Source organism: Trachypithecus francoisi, unplaced genomic scaffold (genome assembly GCF_009764315.1).
Source record: "Trachypithecus francoisi isolate TF-2019V2 unplaced genomic scaffold, Tfra_2.0 Lachesis_group3, whole genome shotgun sequence".
Lineage (NCBI taxonomy): Eukaryota > Metazoa > Chordata > Mammalia > Primates > Cercopithecidae > Trachypithecus > Trachypithecus francoisi.
The window spans coordinates 108339134-108358568 of record NW_022681468.1 but is presented as its reverse complement, the minus strand read 5'-3'; the positions used below and the strand labels follow the sequence as shown (position 1 = coordinate 108358568).

The 19435-nt window shown below is 48.6% G+C and overlaps 1 protein-coding gene across 2 annotated transcripts in view; it reads left to right on the top strand.

The window, feature by feature from the left end:
* The window catches only part of ARNT2 (aryl hydrocarbon receptor nuclear translocator 2), a 210886-nt gene extending 192508 nt beyond the window's left edge, over nt 1-18378 (top strand). Inside the window, exons 17-19 of one of the 2 annotated variants that reach the window (XM_033189223.1) lie at nt 665-830; nt 12620-12756; nt 14669-18378. In XM_033189223.1, the coding sequence (XP_033045114.1) occupies nt 665-830; nt 12620-12756; nt 14669-14767 (402 nt within the window). In that variant the 3' untranslated portion in view covers nt 14768-18378. Of the gene's footprint in view, nt 1-664; nt 831-3281; nt 5479-12619; nt 12757-14668 lie in introns of those variants that run through there. The other variant, XM_033189224.1, reaches the window with a different exon arrangement.
* The last annotated feature ends 1057 nt before the right edge of the window (nt 18379-19435 follow it).

Sequence of the window (19435 nt, the reverse complement as noted above, 5' to 3'; positions counted from 1 at the left end):
CGTCTCCCCTGGGTGCCCAGAGAGGCAGAGCATTCTGGGAAGTGCTTTCTTCGGACTGCGGCTCTGAGGATGGGTCGGCCCCTAGCTGGAATCAACCACCCTCACGGCAGCTGGCTCCTCAGGAGCACCGGCCACCCTCAGGGCCCTTGGAGAGCCCGGTGCCCAGCCTGCAACTTCAGCAGCCTTTTCTCCTTACAGCCATGCCCTGGGGCAGCTGGCAGAAAAAGGCTGGGCAGGTGGAGACACCCCATCAAGAATGAGCCCCTCACTACTCTGGACCTCTGGCTGTTCCTGTGCCAGGAGGACATTAAAACACCCACCCTTGTGACACCCCCAGACCCCTTATAGTCACTGTGAGGGTGGGTGTTGCCTAGGGAGTTCTGGGTGTTCATAATGCCAAGGCCTTAGTAACCGGACGCCAGAGGGCCCGGATCCTTGTAGCCCTGAGGAGTAACTTTAACCAGACATGCTCCAAAGATTCTGCAGCTTCTGGGCCCTCACACACCATGCTGATCCCAAGCCTGTGCCTAGCCAGACAAGAGGGCCATGGGGAGTCACTATCAACCCAGAGCAGACACTGCCTCTGTGACCAGCCTGGGGCATGGGTTGGGGTTAGGGGCCTGCTGCTGATGCTTTCCATCTCTTTGCTTTGTCCTGATTATAGCAAATCCCATCTCAGTCCAGCAAGACTCAGTCATCTCCCTTTGGGATTGGAACGAGCCACACCTACCCGGCAGACCCCTCTTCCTACAGCCCCCTCTCCAGCCCAGCTACCTCCTCACCAAGTGGGAATGCCTACTCCAGCCTTGCCAACAGGACTCCAGGGTTCGGTAGGTGGGGAATGAGGGAATGAGATTCTGGGAAAGCCAGAAAGCAAAAATGCTTTCTGAACATCTTGAATTCAGGAGGCTGAGCTCCAGGCTCCCAGCTACCAAAACAAGGCCCGGAGGTTTCCAAGCACCTCCTCTCTCTCTGGCTATGAGGAGGCCTATGGTGTTCCTAAGAGACTGGATGCTTAGGCCTTGGCTTTGTGATTTGGCTTTATCATTTTCAAGGCACTGGGATGATGTTCCTGTGCTGTGATGTGATCTAAATACCATTTTAACCCATTATGGCCCTAGCAAGGATTTTCAGGTCCCCCAACTCAAAAACCTTATAGTCTTGTTTAAAGACACTAGAGAATAGCTATAGAGACAATCAATTGCATAAATAATCCTGCAAAGTTTTCTCTTTCTTTTAAATATTAAAAACACGTATCTTACTTTGTTAACAAAACCTCAGGCCATAGAGGGTTAAGGAACCGCTGTGTCCTGTGCATCTCTCAGGATCCTGGGCCTTGCCCACTCTCCACGTGTTTAAGGAACCTCCTCAGCATGTCTCCCAGGGCTGGGGCTCCGCTCCACGTCAAGACAGGCTCATAAGAGACCCATGGTCCTTGTAAGAAGTCCGAGCTGGTGCCTGCTTTCTCACAGTGAGGTCACCGGGTGACACCCAGCAGTGCAGCTCGTAGAGCTTTTCTCTACAGAATTGATTCTTCAGATGAGCATGAAGCCGAGCCCAAACATCTGAATTTCCATGTGGCAAGTTAAAAGCTTCCATTAGAACTGCTTGCCTGTCAGCCTTATGAACAATTCTGTGCAGGCAGAGCGTGGTGACTCACATCTGTACCCCAGCACTTTGGAAGGTCGAGGTGGCAGATCACCTGAGCCCAGGAGTTCGAGACTAGCCGGGGTAACATAGCAAAACCCCGTCTCTACAAAAAAAAAAAAAAAAATTAGGTGTGGTGCATGCCTGTAGTTCTAGCTACTCAGGAGGCTGAGGTAGGAGGATCCTTTGAGCCCAGGAGGTTGAGGCTGCAGTGAGCCATGATCACATCCCTGCACTCCAGCCTGGGCAACACAATGAGACCCTGTCTGAAAAGACAAAAGAAAGAAAAATGCTGTGCAGAGCCCCTAGCACACAATGGGGAGTTGTCATCTGCTGCCCACCCCTCCCCACCTCCTCTGCTAATAGCAGCATGTCTGCCACACTCAGCCCAAGGTCTTGGGGCACAGCATTTCCTGAGGCCATGCTTGTCCCTCCAGCCTTAGTCACATTTACTTGCAGTGTGTTCTCCTGTTCACCTGTTAAGCATTCTTGCCACACAATTCACTGGAACCAAGTTTAGAAGCACAGCACCCCGTTTGAGGAAGGAGAAACCCCATGGCAGTTGCTTTCGAGTCATCCAGGCACTCAGCACAATTACCATCTTGAGCCCAGAATCCTGTTTCTCAGGACAGCATCCATCTTCCTGCAGTCACACATGAGATCCTTCTCCACATCTGGTTCCTCACCTGGGTGTGGAGAGACCCCTTCATCTCCTCCTGAAGGTGGGCCTCGTAGACTCAAGTCCCCCTGGGTATCTAGTCCTTCCTGGAAGCGCAGGGACTATCTGGCACTGATCTACTCAAAAAAACCTTCATTGTCAGGCCCCAAATCAGCACTGGAAAGCAGAAGACAGGAGACCTGGTCCCCACCCAGAGAAAGACACAGTCCAGAGACTGGGGCAGGGGAGATAGACAGGTAAAGGGAGGCAGGCAGGACAGTCTGCAGTTGCAGCAGCCATGGTCTGTGTGGGGGCCCTTGTGGCTGCAGGCCAGGAGAGTCATTATGTCTGATGGGGTGAAGAGAGGCTTCGGAGCAGAGCTAACACGTAACCCTGGCAAGGTCTCGGAGCATCCCACTGTGGCCGTGACAAGACAGGTGGGCAGGCCACTTCCCTGCCCCAACCATCCAGTGCCTTTAGCTCCATGCCTCTGTCTAGTCTCCACTAAACAAATGCCAGGCCCTGAAGTATGAATTGAGATGGGACACAGGAAGGACAAAGCCCTGGGCTGAGGATACTGCACCACTGATAGCCAAGAACAGGCTCAACACAGATGGGGCTCCAGGTTCGGTGACCATTTTTTTACCTTTGCCTTCAAGCTATCTCACACTCGGGTGATAATAATAGTAATGATAGCAGCCTGCCCGTACTGGGTGCTTATTTTATTATACGCTAGCATGTAGCATTCATTCAGTACCCACAATAGCCCTAAGAAGGAGATATCATTATTATTCCCATCTCACAGATAAGTAAACTAAGGCACACTGAGGTCAGAAAACTTACCCAGGCTAACTTACTGTAGCTGATAATAGCAGAATCATGCCTTTGGAGCCAAGAATCAAAGCTGGGCAGTACGTCTGAGACTGTGCTCCCATCACTACTCTGTGCTTACCATCATTTTCAAATCCATTCACAGGGGACCTCAGAATTAAGCAAGAATTGGATGTCCCAGCAGATGTCCCTTGATGTACATTCATGAGAAAGGGGCTGGAACCCTTCCAATGACAGCATGAAAAAAGAGTATAAAATCAAGAAATGAAGGACTGAGAAGTTTCCTATGGCCTTGCCATCAGTGCATCACGTGTTACCTTTGGCCACAGCTGTTTGCATGGAATAGGATGCAGGGAGAATGTGTTGAAAGCCAGGCTGTGGTGGAGTGAGCAGGTGATGGAGTGGGGATGAAGCTGAGCAGGAGAGCAGGAAGGGAGGCTCAGTCTTGGGAGAGAGAGGGAGACCTCGAGGTGAGGGGTTGCTGTCATCATCTGTGATGAGTACGCTGCTGGAGGAAAGCTCCCAGTGCAGGCAGAGGGAACCCAGGATAAGGTGTTGGGGTTCACATCAGAGGTGTAGGGGGGCCCTGGAAAATGGGTGGACACCAGACCCCCTTCTGACCACAGGGTCAGCCTTTACTCCACAGGGCTTCAAAGAAGTGGAGTCCTGGCTGGGAGAAGAGGGCAGGCTTTGGTTAAGGACAGAAGAAAGAGGATGTGTGGTTAGGAAGAGGACCCAAGGGTTGTTCGTTAGTGAGGATGGTTACTCCTGAGGGCACAGTGGGAAAGGGTGCAGAGAACAGAGCAGGTAAGTGTGGGTGAGTGGAGAAAGAACAAAGCAGGTAAGAATCGGTGAGTGGAGAAGGAACAGAGCAGTCTGCCTCATTAATGGTCAGTTTCATTAATTATTAAGCACAAAACAGGCTTAAAAAACAGGCAGTGTTTACATTTGCAATGGACACACACCCTAGCCCAGCATGGGCACATCTGAGTGGCTTCCCAGTGCCTTCTGTGCAGCCCTGGGGCCTATTGGTGTGACACGAATGGGTTCCCAGGCATGGCAACACCCCACAGTACCTGGCCTCAGATCATTATCCATGGCCAGAGCCCAGAGAGATAGCACAGTCGATCCCAACTTCCCGCTTCCGGCTGGCTGGAGCAGGCAAGAGGTTTGAAATGCCTGCTGAGCAGACTTGCCGGACATCACCCATTGGTGGACCAGGGGCAGACATCGAGTTGTGACAAGCATAGCATGTCACTTCTGAACAGTTCTTCAACTGTTTCAGACTCCTCAGGATAGCTTTGTAGACTATTTATACATTGAATGAGAAAAAACAGCCCTGCCTCTGTCTCAGCCGTTTCTGTGAAACACATGCTGGTTTTGTTCCACAAGACTTCAGGAGTCAAGTCAAAGCATTTCTTCCATTTCAGGCCTTTCAAGTTATCTTGCGCTTTACTGCTGTCATACTTGTGTTTCCAGTCTTAGTTTCATTTTCATTTTGAGTCCAGTCCCAGCAAAAACCTAGCCATTTGAAATGTAGCATCCACTAGGAAACGACACAATCCATTTACGTAAGCCCTGAAAAATCCAAGCATTTATTCCCTTAACAAAGTAAGTGGGGAAAGTGTTGTGCCTGTAGGGCCCAGTCAGGAGACAGAAACCATGCCAGTGATTTGAACAGGAAAAATTTAAAGATTTTGTGACTAATAAAAGATGATTAAGAAGGACCCTGAGGAATACAGGAATAATAAACGTGGGCAGCAACTTCCACCTCTAAGGCTAAGGGAAAGTAGACAAGACAGGAACTGAGAACGTGGAAGAGGAGAACCCACCCCACAAATCCTGAGGTTCAGCCCTTATTGGAGAATGTGCATCTGTCTTGGTAACACACTACAGAGGCTCTGGACTGCAGTGGGTCTGTAAAAGCAGCCTGCCAGCTGACTGAGACACTCAGTAGGGGGTGCAGATGGACCAGAAATGCTCTACACACCCACCTACCAGATGGCCAAGAATTTCCGCAGGGAGTGACCGCAGGTAAAACTGATTCACAGGAAGCAGCCTCTGGGTAGTAGAGAAATGTGCTGAAGAGGGAGCACCCTGACATCCTGCACACTGCTGCTAGACACACTGCAGGAGGAAAGAAACACCTGATCCAGGAAGAGAAGACACTTCGCTGCAACACCTTGCTTGTCTCTCCAGCGTCCTCTGTTAAGAAAGCCTAATGCTGCACTCACTGACAAAGGAGAACTGTTTGCAGGGTGTAGTTTCAGTATCATAAAACAGGGCAAAGAAGGATGGATTTAGAGCTAAGAGGCAATAAATTGATAACTGACAAGAATGTATATGACCTGAATCCTCAAATTGCTCAGTTTCTTTTCATTTCAACTACTGCCAGGCATCTGCTTGTTGATATTACCTTGTTTCTTGGAGAAATGCAGGGAGCCAAGGCACAGGTTGCTCAAAGAGAAATGGCTCAAAGGTGCTGTAGCAGATCAGGTTTTAATTCCCTGACTTGCTTCAGGTGTGGCATACACATATATAGGATCTAAGTTACATTATTTTCTTAGCAGCATGCTTCCAGATACAATGTCTTGGCAAGCACCAGCGTGTCCATAGCTCCTTGTTCCCTACATGCTTCCCAGCTTCTCTAAAGCAATTCATCCACGCATGACACAAGTCAGATCAGGTCGATAAAGATTAAATCAGGTCACAGTAAATAAACTAACAACTCTGGGGATGAACGTCTTTTACAAAGATCGAGAAACACATCCAGAACACATTGCCCTTTCGTAAAAGAGCCATGTCCATCCCAGCCTGCTCCACCCAGCCTATATTCACTTTGGAGAGGGGAATTGAAAGAATTTGTTATTCCAGGCTGGGTGTGGTGACTCACACCTGTAATCCCAGCACTTTGGGAGGCCGAGGCAGGTTGATCCCTTGAGGCCAGGAGTTCGAGACCAGCCTGGCCAACATGGGGAAACCTTGTCTCCACTAAAAATACAAAACTTAGCCGGGCATGGTGGTACACACTGAGGCAGAAGAATTGCTTGAACCTGGGAGGTGGAGGTTGCAGTCAGCCGAGATTGCACCACTGCACTCCAGCCTGGATGACAGAGCAAGACTCCATCTAAAACAAACAAACAAACAAACAAACAAAAAGAATTTATTATTCCAAAAATATCTGGAGTAAGAAACGAAAGGCATAATTTGAAATAGGGGAACAGGGTAGGCTAAGCACAGGCAGGGAGCCGGTAGGATTTCGCTGATCTAAAATGTTTGCAGACACCATGCACCCTCTTCCTCCTCAGCTCCTGCCCACAAAGCTCGGTCCCGGACATTTTTACTAGTGAATTGTGGGGAATTGTAGACCTCCCCATCCCTAATACTAGTTAGTGTTGAAAAGGTGAGGCCTTTGCTAGAAGGCTCAGAAAGACTGTAATCCTTGCTGTGAGGTGCATTTTTCTTCTGCCTAGAAGGCAATTTGTAAGAGAATGAGCTGCCCTTTTGGTGCACTTTGTTCCTTTATCCAGCAGGGTTTCTCAGTGTCAGCACTATTGACATTTTAGGCTGGATAATTTTTGATGTGGGGGGAGCTGTCTGTTCCTTATAGGGGGTTCAGCAGCATCTCCCTGCCTCTACCTACTAGGATTTCTCTGTTTATGATAATGACAAATGTCTCCAGACATTGCCAAATGTCCCCCTTGGTTTGGTGGCAGGGTGGGGTTGCGCAAAATCACTCGATTGGGAACCACCGAGCTAAACCCAACGACATAGGACCTCCAAGGAGGACTTCGAGTGAGCCTTAAGTCTTAGGGCAATTTCCAAATCAGCTGAACCTCACAAGGAAAAATGTTAATGAGAAGAGAATGATAGCAGTGAGCTTCACATTTTTAAAAAAGGAGGAATGTCATCCCTTCCTCTATGACCTAGGAACCCACAAGCTCCTCAAGACTCTGACCTGTGGTCTGGAAGCAGCTGGCCCAGGTGTTATCAGCCCATAACACAGTCTCTCTGGGCTGAGAGGTGGCCCATGCACCAGCCAGGGCTGTAGCAGCCCAGCCCATGCTCAGGAAGCCACCAGAGTGAAAGAAACACAGCATGGCTAGAACTCAGCTCATAGTTTGTAACTATGTAGGTGGCTTTAGAACAATAAAGTAATACAAGGATTTTGGTGACCACTGGGTTTTTTTGTTTGTTTGTTTGTTTGTTTGTTTGTTTTTCCAGAAAGAGGCTTGTAGGTACACTGTGGGGTGAGCCATGGGAAGCCCCTTCTCGCCATTTATATGCAGAGCAGGTCAGTCAGATTTAGGTTAAGAACCCACAATCCTCTGTTATCCAGGAGAGATTACGTTGAAGTTCTTGCTAACTATCTGGTCAGAGTGGTCAATACAGTTCAGGAGAAAAAATAAATATACTTTCAGTAGCAGAGGCTGAAAAGAGGACTTTCCGCTTATCTCTTCCAGCACATGGCCAGTGAACTCATTCTTCAGGTCATCTGTTTGGATGTAACTTCCTCTAGAAAGACTCAAATCTGAGTGAGGGCCCAGTCCCAGGTCCTCCTATGGTAGCCTGGACTTCCCTTGTAAGAGCTCATAGCAATTCTGCTTGCCTAGTAACATTCTCAGTGGCCAGGTTTGACCATCACTGCATTACCAACATGCTACTCAGTATTAGGTATAAAGTAGGCCTTCGATTTAAACACTGTATCAAATGAATGCACGTGGCCATCAGTGTCAGAAAGATCTAGGTTCAAACCCTGGGTCTGGCATTTGTAGGCTAAATGAGTTGGGCTAATTTCTTGATGTCTTTGAGTCTCCGTTTCCTTATCTGAAAAATGTGGATAATGGGCTCATGGTTCTTAGAGTCAGAGTGAAGAAAAGATGAATTGAAATAATGTAAAATACCTAGCATGATTCATAACATATAGTCATAGGATGTGCACATGGTCAGTACTCCCAAAATTCTTCCTTGACTATTTCCAAAGCAATCCTGTTAACTGATTTTTTTCCCCTTGCAGAAATTAAGAATTTTTATTCTGAAATCTGGCGTATGTAATTAATAGAATCAAGTACCCAAAATATGAATAGAGAGCTAATCTTCCTCTAATCATTATTCCCCTCCACCCTTCCTCATCTATGGCTATCCCTGAGGTAAGACTGGTGAGAGAATGTGTGCTTATTTCATTATACCCAGAAAACCTCAAATGCAAATAGAAATAAAACTTCACGGAATGTTCATGTTCTTCCTTCTCACTCCCCTCCCTCTCTCCCTCCCTCCCTCCCTTCCTTCCTTCTTCCCTCAGCAAGTTCTTGTTGAAGACTCCCCTATATTCCAAGCACTATTTTCAGTAAAGCCTGGGGTAGACATAGATATGGTCCTTGGCCTCAAGTCCTCACAATTTGGAGTAAATCAATATAGTGTGATGGGCCACAGGCAAGCTAAAAGGAGACAGTGACTGAGGAAGTCAGCCACACAAGGTCACCTTGATTAGGGCTTTGAACCTGACTAGAATTATCTAGGCACAGAGAAAGGGAAGGATGTACATGACAGAGAGAACACATGTGCAGTAGCACAGAGATATAACTGCGTGTGGCATCATGGGGGACATGCAAGTATTGTCATGTGACTAGGGCAAGAGGGGCTGGAGTTAGATATGAAGTGGGAGATGAGGCTAAAAATAGATCGAGATTGCGAAGGATCTTTATGCCAACATCCAGAACATGAATGTTACTGCATAGACCGTGGTCAGCCACTAAGCAGTCTGTAAGCAGTGGACTACTGTTGGAGGGAGATCACACCAGTAGCTGTGTGGTTATGGGGGCATTGGGTGTGGCCATGACTCACAGCACTGGTTGGGGCAGTGAGAATAGAGGAAAGCAGGTAGGAGTTGAGAGATGGTATTTAGGGGAGTGGGAACTCAGCCAATCCCAGCCACTGATTAGACGTGATGTGGGAGTGAGGGGAAAGAGCCTATGCTTGTGTTCTTCCCCTCCAGACTATGTGAGGAGGTGAGATATTGCTTTAGGCATGGAGAGCTTAAGGTGTCTTTCATACTGCTTAGGCATGGCAGGGATGGATGGAGCCAAAGCTTAGGAAGCTGGGACTGTCAATACCACCAGAAACACGAGTTTATCATCCCTAGCTCTTCCCACTCACGCCCTTCAGCACAGCCAGTAATCAATCAACAAGCCTAGGCACCTCCTTCTCCATCACATCTCAAATCCACCCACTGCTCTGTAGCTGGCTTTTGTTCCGTGTTTTGAGCCACTGTCATCTCTTGCAAGGATTGCTACAGCAGCCTCCTCCTATCTGGCTCCTTCCCTCTCCTCCTGTCTACCCCATTCCTTTCTCAGTTGGCCTCTTTCCCTCTCTTTTTGTCCACCTACCCATGGACCATCCACATCTGTATGCTTTCTGTTTCTGCTTAAAAACCTTCAGTGTTTCTCTGTTGTCCCCAAAGTTGGTCATACTGATAGTGTGGAACCTGACCCTTGGCTTACCCTCCAGCCTTATCTCTTATGACTTGCCTGATCTCACTCTGTTCCTCTTCCAGCCTGAGCCACCTGTAGATGCCCGGATGAACCAAGACCTCTTTCACCATCAGGCCTTTGAACAGATTGACCCTTTCCTCTAGAATTATTTTCAACCTCACCTCCAAGCCCTATACCCGATTAATTACTAATTCCCCTTCTAGTGTCATCTGAGATCTCTGAAAAACCTTTTCTACTTGTCATGATTAGTTAGGTATCCTTCGTAAGCGTTTTTATTCTAGTTCTTCTGACTCTTAGAGCAGCTCTCACCTGTGCAGAATCATCTGTTTGCTCCCTTTCCCAACCATGCTGTATGCTTGTTGAGAGAGAAACGATCTCATTCTCCAGTGTATGTACAGTACCAGCATGGAGCTCACGTCAGAGCAGGAGCTAAGGAAATATTTGCCAAGTGAATAAATGAATGAGTCAGTTCATGAGACTAGAAGAGGTTATTTCCTTCTTGTTTGTTGATGAGAGGGAAGGCCTGACTCAGACCCCTGCTTTCAACATATATTAAGAGACAGGGTCACTTAAAGTAAGGACCAGGAGGCACTTGAGAAAGAGTAGTGTAAGAAGTAGCAGAACCAAAATCAACTTCAGTCCTGGAAGTCAACAAGATAGTTTCAAACAGAATGAGAAAGAGTGTTGGATACTCAAGAGAGATTGAGAAGAATGGGCACTCTTCAAATGCCTGTTGGATGGGGCCTGGCAGTAGAGTAATTGCACAGGGTTGAGAAGGGAGGGAAAAGAGAAGATGCTGTGTGTGTGGGTGGCTGTAAATGTTGATGGCAAAGGGAAGGAGAGGTAGGTATGTGCCTTAAAGAGGAAGGACTGAGGGCATTGATTTGTGATGGGCAAGCCCCAAGGAAGCCGTCATTGCAGCAGCATCCTGGATGACCCTGCATGGCAGTCAGCTCCCTGAATGTGTTAGGACATTGCCCCAGTCTATCATGCCCTTCCTTCGGCACCGGTGGCTATGTCCCTCCACCCTCCTGCCAAGCAACATGGACCCGCTGAAGGCCCAATATTGTGCCCAGCCTCTGCAGGCTTCCAGAATGGGACAGGTGCCTGTCAGGTGGAAATTTCCTTGTGGCTCCAGCTGGCGATGCTGCTGTTTCAACTTTGCCACAGTTGTGGACCCAGCCTTCCCTCTGCTAAGCCAGTTAATGAGGCCCGTGGACACGCTTCTATGAAAGAGTTCCTCCTGGCCCTCGGGGTCTTGTGTGGGATTATTAGGAGAAGACATTTCACATTAGCGGATGAATTTTCCGTAACAGAATCCCGTGTGCACAATAGATTTAAATCTCTCTTACGCTAAGGAAGGGAGTTGTACCCTGCCTCAATTTTATAGAATTCTTTACCAACTATTGTCATCATGTAGAGTTTGAAAAGCACCAATGGTAAGGCATTAAAGGGACCTTATGTGTTTTATTAAAGCCCTTTACATCTCAGGCATTATATATGGGTGGATGGGTGAGAGAGAGAGAGGGAAAGAGAGAGATTCTTCTCCCTGAACGCTTTCTAACCTGGCCTCTCATTAATGCAGTGCCCAGGTTGGGGGTTGGGTAGGGCCTGAGTCTTGCCTGTGACCAGCATGACTTTTGGAAAGAGTAGTATGTGACAAGATGGAGCTTGTCTTGCCACTCAGAGTTTGATAGAGAGTCCATTGTTTCCAAAATGGTACTGAATGATTTGAAACAAGAAAAAAAGTTTCTAAGATTTTTGATGTTCCTTAAAGGTATCCTCTTTGAAGGGTATTTTTTAAGCCTCCTCTTTGGTTGAATCTCAAAAATGTTTTTAGACAAAATTGCACTTATTGGATAGGCACAGTGGCTCACTCATGTAATCCCAGGGCTTTGGGAGGCCAGAGCAGGGGGATTGCATGAGGCCAGGAGTTTGAGACCAGCCTGGGCAACATAGCCAGACCCCATCTCTAAAAAAAAAAAAAAAGTTTTTTAATTAGCCAGGCATTGTGGCATGAGCCTGTGGTCCCAGCTACTTGGAAGGCTGAGGCTGGAGGATTTCTTGAGCCCAGGATTTCAAGGCTGAAGTGAGCTATGATTGCACCACTGCACTCCAGCCAGGGCAGTGGAGTAAGACTTTCTCATATGTAAAAAAAAAAAAAAAAATTCCACCTATGTTTCCTGTTTTTTGTTTTTTCCATTGGCTATTTTTTTGTATAAACTGTAGACAGAAGCAAAGTGGCTCTCATTTATAAATGAATTTGCTGATTCCCACAGAGGAACCTTATCTTTTCTGACCAGTGCCCAAATTTCTTCCCCCTCAAACAAACTGATGCAAATAAAAAACCACTCTGCCAAAGAGCCAGGCCGGAAAAGACTGTGGTGCTTGGCCCTGTAGGAGGACCTTGTATCATGCGTGTGTGGCTTCCGAGGAGTTGCTCAGGAGGCAGAGGCTGAGGTTGGCAGTTCTCAGGGGAATGCCAAGGTGAGGCTTTTCCTCTAGCGGGGCCAGATGCCTTTCAAGAGCATTCGATGGACCAAGAGGGAGTCAGGAGCAGGGGCAGGTGTGTCTTCTTTCTCATGCCAACACCATACTGCCGAGGACAGAGCCTCTGTCAGCCTACGCTCTGCATGCCACAGACATGCCCCTTGTCCCCAGATGCCCGCAGGAGGCCTTTGTGCACAGTCACCAAGTGCAAGGAGCGCTCCAAGGCTTAAAGCACCTAGTCATCTGGCAGGTGACCTCAGGAAGAGCCACCCTCTCTGGCCAAGTACCTGCACATTGGGCAAAGGGCTCCTGTGTCTCTTATCCCCCTCAATTTATGATCTGTCAGTCAGTGAGAAAGACGAGGATAGCAAATGCATTCCTCCAGCTCTGGATGGAACATGCCTTTCAGAAGCAGGAGGCCCTCCAGCCGCAGTGGTTCTTAGGTCTCACAGAACCAAGGGATGGCTTTTAAAGGAAGTGTCCTGTATGTTGGATCTTTCAGCTGAAAGTGGACAAAGTAGCGGGCAGTTCCAAGGGCGGCCCTCAGAAGTCTGGTCGCAGTGGCAAAGCCAGCACCATGGCCAGCAGAGCGGTGAGCAGCACTCCCACCAGCAGCCCGGTCAGACTGAAGTGTTCCAGGTAAATCGAGCGAGCACCGCCTTCTCGTAGGTACCGGCGCCTTCTCTCTGCTTCCTTTCCCCCTCGGGCTCTGCCGCACCACCGCCTGCCCGATAGCCATCGTGAGTTCTGGCCCAGCCTGGGCTAGAGGGAGTCCAGGAGTAGAAGGCCCCATCCTACTCAGCCAGAAACGTCAGGTGCATGTGGGAAGGAGAAGGGGCCGAGGTAGCCTTTGAGCTAAGCCAAACAATAGGGCAGGCTGCAGTTGGACATGCTTCTCAGACTCCAGAGCTATCCAAGGGAGAGGCACAAAACCAAGGCCGAAGGGGGTCTCTCCTCAGAGCTGCAGGTACTCCCAGGCTTGGCTGTCTGTCACTTGCTGACCCTCTTTTTCCCCACCATAGCCCCCAGGATGTGGAGGACATCCCCACCCAGTCCCTTGCTCAGTGCCAGCCTTGCCCTGGCTCTGCTCTCCTCTGTGGTTAAGCTCAGGGAGAGTCCCTGGTTGAGGATACCTGGGCACCTAGAAACTCTCCATTATTTGAGACATTTCTAGACCATCCCGTGTGCCTAAGGCAGACTGTGTGGCTGGGGATGGCACCGCTGCAGCCCCACAGAGCAGGGCCCTGCCCCTTGTGGGCTTCCTTGGCTCAACTTTCAGCCAGAAACATTCCTACTGGAAGGCTTCAAATGGAGGTACGAGCCCATTAACTCCCCCTCAGCCAAGAGCTCAGCTCATCCCTCCAGGTCCTTGTAACAGGAACCCAGGCACCTCCTGCATGCACCAGCCCTGCCCTGCAAAGCAATGATGGGGGCAGGAACCATGTTGTGGGAGGGTTCTGAGACTCCCAGGATCGCAACCCCTCCTTCTCAAGAATCAGTGCTCCATTGACCCTACCCTCATCCCAAGCCCCTCTCCTGCCAGGGTCAGCTGTGTCTTCACAGACAAAGTCCTGGGACTCAGATGTCACTCAGCGTAGCATTCTGTGAATGTGCAGGGGAACCGCTCACCCAGGCCTTCGCCTGCCTCCCTTGACTGCAGCCTTCTCTCCTCCTTCCTCCTTCTGTAAGGCATTGTTCCTTGCCCATTCTGAGGCCCCACAGTAACCCTGTAAGGCAGAATTTCCTGACATGGATCTTCATAGTCACGATGCTAAAAAGAATTCTTGGCCAAATAAGCTTAAGAAACACTGGTTAAACAAAGTTATTAAGTTTCTTTATTGCAGGACATATCAGAACTTTTATTACACCAATGAGGACTATGGATGCCTAGGAGGTAGGCAAAGTGTGCCTTGTTTCCCAAACTTATTTGTCCACAGAATTCTTTTCTCACAGAGCATCACATGGGCTGAGAATTCAACAGAACACATATTGAGGAATTGACTGTAAGACATTGAAATAGTGCTATTCCCGTTTTCTGGATGGGTCATCTGAGGCCCAGAGAACTTGAAAGATGTGTTGAAACTGAAATCTAACCATTCAGGGATTTGTCCCTGCACTAAGATAAACATGGAAGACAGGCCACCCAGGTCTCCACACACATCCTGCTTCCACTCCACTCTGCGTTGGATTTCTCTTGCATTTTGGCCATCTGCTATCTGCTATGTGCACCTTGCTTGGGGCCAGCCTGGGGTCTCCCTGCCAATGAGGCTCTCGTCTACCCTGGGTCCCTGACTCAACCTTAGATAGACAAAGGGTGTGTCCTAATGCCATTTACCTGCTGTCACAACAGCTCCTTGGGGAGAACAGTTTCCCAGCATCTCAGACATTTGAGGACCCCTCCAAAGCATCCTGCAGAAGGCTGGGGAGGACCTCTGGGCTGCCCCTTTAGGGATGGCCATGAGGGTGAGTGCAGGTGGGGCTTCTGGGACATGCCCAGTGTACGGACAGAGGAGCTGACTCCCCTGTGGCTCTCTTTTCCTCTCCTCTGCAGGACATGCTGCCCATGCCGGGAGATCCAAGCCAGGGGACTGGCAACTATAACATCGAAGACTTTGCCGACCTGGGCATGTTTCCACCGTTTTCTGAGTAGCTGCAGGCAGAGCAAGGCTCCTGTTGTACAGTGCCACCCATACTGTGATGTCGACGCCCGTGTGAACGAGGCTAACCCTCACCCTGCTTGCCCTGCTGCGGGCCCCCCAAACCAGAAGCCATCTCCCCCGCTGTGTGTCCCCAGGCGCGTCATTGCTCCACTCTCCCCTGCAGCCGTGGCTGCTCGGCCACTGACCAGGGGCCCTGGCAGACATTAGGGGATCAGTTGTATTTATTGTATTTTATCTGTGTGTGCTCAGGAGGTGAGCCTAGTGGGTCCTTAAATTTGGTTGTGAATAATCTCTTAATAGACAATTTATACCCATGAAAGTTCAGCTGGTGCCCAGAGTGACCAAGCAGCACCAGTAGGCCTGCCCAGGATGCTGAAAGCAGATTTCGTCTTGCTTTTCCCTTCTGATGGATGCGTGGGGCTCTGGGGAAATGCTGGAAAAATAGGCAAGCAGAGTGCACAGCCCTTGTTCCACCAGCTGGAACCAAGAAGCACAGAGACACAGAGGCATCTGCCCCTCAGCTCCACTGGTCTATCTGTGCATCCATCGCGCCGTGGGACATATATAATTTGTGCTGTGTGACATGAACTTGCTGTCCTGATGGATGTGTTGTGCCTTGTGTCTGTCATGTGTGGCCAGCGTGAGTGTATAGAATCCAGAGTATGTAGAGAGCCAAAATGTGTGGCCCTGTCCCCAAGCTCAGCAGCGCCGGCCATGACCAGAGGATGCTCGGCCCAGGGTCTGGGAGCTAGGCTAACAGGCTGGCACTTCAACAGGGTCACCGGGAGGCACAGCTAGGGGTGTGCTCACATGGGTAGGTCAGTCCTTTGGTCCAAGCCCCTGGTGCAGATTCAAGCTCCTCCTCTTAGAGGAAGCACCCCCTTCCTCTCACAGGAGCCCCATGGGAGCACTCACCCTCCTCCCAATTGGATCTGAACAGCTGTGTTCCTGGTCCCACATAAGCATGTCTCATCCTTGCCCCACTGGTGAGAGGAAGACCTTGTGGCTGCCCAGAGCCTGTAGGACAGCATGCCTTGAGGTCAGAGGCCAGTCCCTTCTCTACAGATGTAGACAGCAGGGTAGGATGTCCAGGTGTCCTCACATGGGCACTGTGAAACACTTTCCTCCTGGCCACCTGAGCCTTTGTTCTTCAGCCCGACTGGAGGAACAGCAGCTCTGGGAGGCACAGAGTGCAGGTCTCAGGGGCAGAAGACTTGGGTTCCAGTTCTGGTTCTGCCACATATTTCTCTGGTGGTCTCAAGACAGGAACAAGAGCTGACTCTAGAAGCTTCTGCCTGGCTGACCTCTGAGCCCATGATCCCTGGCTTGCTTTGCTTCTCTTGGATTTGAAGAGTATGTGAGAATCCATCCCCGTGTTTTCAGGGACCTCTGCCTTCTCCCACACCCCTTACACTAGTAAGGACTCCTTCAGCCTCTTGTGTTTTCTTCCTTTTGTGACCATTATGCCCCCTCCCTGTTTCTCATGACCAGCCCATTAGCCCACTGACTCCCATATGGTAGAAAAGGTACTGTGCCTGCCGCAGGGCAGGTGAAGGGACCCACCCTCTGGGAAAGCCCTTATGTTCCTCCCAGAGTCCTTCAGGTAGCTCCTCGCAGATGCTGGTTGGTAGTACAAATACTCAGAAACAACCTGTGCATCCCTACCTATGGATTCTGCGGGACCAGGAAGAGTGGCATTGGTTCTAGAAACCTGAGAATGGAGTGAACCTAGCTTGCAGGAAGGAGTTTGGAGCGAGTATTTGCTGTGATCCATTGAAAGCTCCACATTAAACCCCAGCCCTGTCTGGCCAGGGAGGTCCGTGTGCTCAGTGTTGCTGGGGAATCTACAAAAGTCAAACACTGCTCAGTAAAACGCCTTTGACTGGTCATCAGCTGTGCATGACTGCAGTTCCTAGACTCTAAATTAATCCCAGCTTTGCATTTTCTAGAGCTTTTTGTCCATAATGGTGATTGGGTCTCCATTGTAGATGCATGCAGTGTTCACTCCAACCTCACAGGCTTTCTTACTTCTGGGAAATGGCAGATGGTTGAAACCCTGCACATCTTCCCAGGGCCAGCCCCAGAATGGGCCTTTCTCTGCCTGCCCTGCCCTTGGGGCCACCTCTGCCTCCAGCAGCCTTGAGCTTGCCCCAGGCCATAGGCATAATAATTTCCCCCAAAAAAGGCACAGAAATAGGTTTAGGATCAAAGAAGTGTTTCTCAGTGAAATGAAAACAGACTTTTTATAGCCTTTAGCTTGTGGGTTTGGAAGTTTGGCGGGGAGTCTTATGTTTGTTTTTGCCTTCTGTTTCTTGGAGGAGAGTTGGGGGTTTTTCTTAGGCGCATACACAGACCCAGGTGAACACTTCGTCTGAACTACTAGACTTTCAACTGACTTTCCTTAGGCCAGACAAGCAGACAGCTTCCTACAGAAGAGGTCTGTACAGTGACAACCCGGGCCACAGCAAAGACACAGATGCAGCCACAGTAAGGCTCCATCAGGACTGGGTCAGTGATGGCAACAGGATGGCCAAGGATGGCTCTAGAACACTCTGCCCATGCGTCATTCCCCCCAGTTTTATTTTTAGCTTTGGCTTCAGGGAGTGACAGCCATCACAAATAGCCATATTCTGCTCTCCTCTCCAACATACCAAATTCTACACTGTTGTTATTTCAATGAGAAGTGAATATTGCAGATTGGGGGGATTCTGGTTGTTAAGGAACTTACACTGGGGAGCTTTACTCTTCTGTGTCAATAACGTGACTACGTGTTCTCCAGATTAGCCACACGTGCAAACATCAGTGTCCTTCTAGCTTTAGCCAAGAGAGAAACCAGTCCCAGGGAATGAATGGTGGTCTCCCCACTCCCGGCAGCACTTTGGGCAGCCCATAAGCTATGCGAGAACGTGAACACTCACCTCTCTGGGCTCACCTTGCTCCATCACGGTTCTCACCTGCCACATAAACAGGAAGAAGCCAGTGACCGGAACAGCTCTAGCCAATAACAAGTCAGAATAGAAATGTTCTTTATATTACCAGAATACATGGGCTTGGCCTAAGTTGCTGTGTCCTAACCTGCCAGGGGTCATTCCCCACCAAACCCCTGTACTAAGGAGCCATGAGCCTTTTGGACATTCACCTTTTCCTTGACCGTCTGGAGTCTGGGGCAACTTAAGGAGGCACTACACAGTGGTGTAGGCACATTTCCACATGTTGGTGTCCCTGGCTTTTGTGGCCAAAGCTGGTGTTATGGTCAGCAACGGGCCAGGGCCTGCGGGGCACTGACTTTGAAAGTGGCAAAATGGAGTTTTCACAGGCTGTGCGGGAACAGGACAGCTCGCTTCATCTTAACAATCTGTTTCCTTTAAAAAAAAAAAAAAAAGAAAAGAAAAATATTTCATAAGCTGGTGTCAGTGGACAGTTTAAGCACTTAACCATTTCTCTTTCTTCTTATGGATGTGAACTGTGCTGTGGATAAATCATTTGTATTTCTTAAATGTTCTCTATGATTAACAGTTATTAAGTCGGTTGTGTATATGTGTAACTAATGTAACTGCCTTTTAAAATTTCATTACAATAAAAATGACTTTGCTCTGAACAACGAATGGCCCAGGCCAAGTTTGTAATTGAACCATCCTTGGAACTTGCCCTTTGTATTACACTCCCTCCTATGGGCTGTATTGTGTCATAATCTGTAAAGGATGTGACATACATTATACTAAAGAGTGACCCTTTTGGAGGTTTAGCTTCTTAGGATAGAAAAGTAAACTAGGGCTGGGTGCTACGGCTCAGGCCTATAATCCCAGCACTTTGGGAGGCTGAGGTGGGAAGATCACTGGAGCCCAGGGGTTTGAGAAGAGCTTTAGCAACAAACCAAGACCCTGTCTCAAAACAAAACTAACAAAGGAAACTGGCGTATCAGTCATATTGCATTAGAACCAACAGAAAATAAATAAACAAATAATAGAAGGAGACTCATGACCATCTGTGTTAGGCAAGGCTCTCTAGAAGCTTCCTTACAAATGGTATTTTTGTTAATACAAATCTGATATGTGGTTGCTCTCCCTGGTTTACAGATGGAGAAGCTGGAACTCAGAAAAGTTAAGAAAACACAGGAAGGAAATGGCAGAACCAGCATATTGAACTCAGGTCTCAATCCAAAACCTGTATATATTGTCCTCTTTAAACACTCTTACTATTATGTTTTAATCCTCACAAAATTAAGTTAGTGTTTTAATATGCTGATGTCTCTAGTAAATGAAATTGACTTTTGAACAGTGTGGGTTTGAACTGTGCGGGTCCACTTACATGTGGATTTTCTTCCATCCACCTCTGCCACCCCTGAGACACGAAGACCTCCTCTTCCTCCTCCTCCTCAGCCTACTCAACCTGAAGATGACGAGGATGGAGACCTTTGTGAAGAGCCACTTCCACTTAATGAATGGTAAATATATTGTCTCTTCCTTATGATTTTCTTAACATTTCCTTTTCTCTAGCTTACTTAATTCTAAGAATACAGTGTATAACACATATAACATAAAATATGTGTTAATTATCTTTATGTTATTTATATTCTGATCAATGGTAGGTTATTAGTTGCTAAGTTTTAGGGGAGTCAAAAGTTATACATGGACTTTCAACTGCATGAAGAGTAGGCA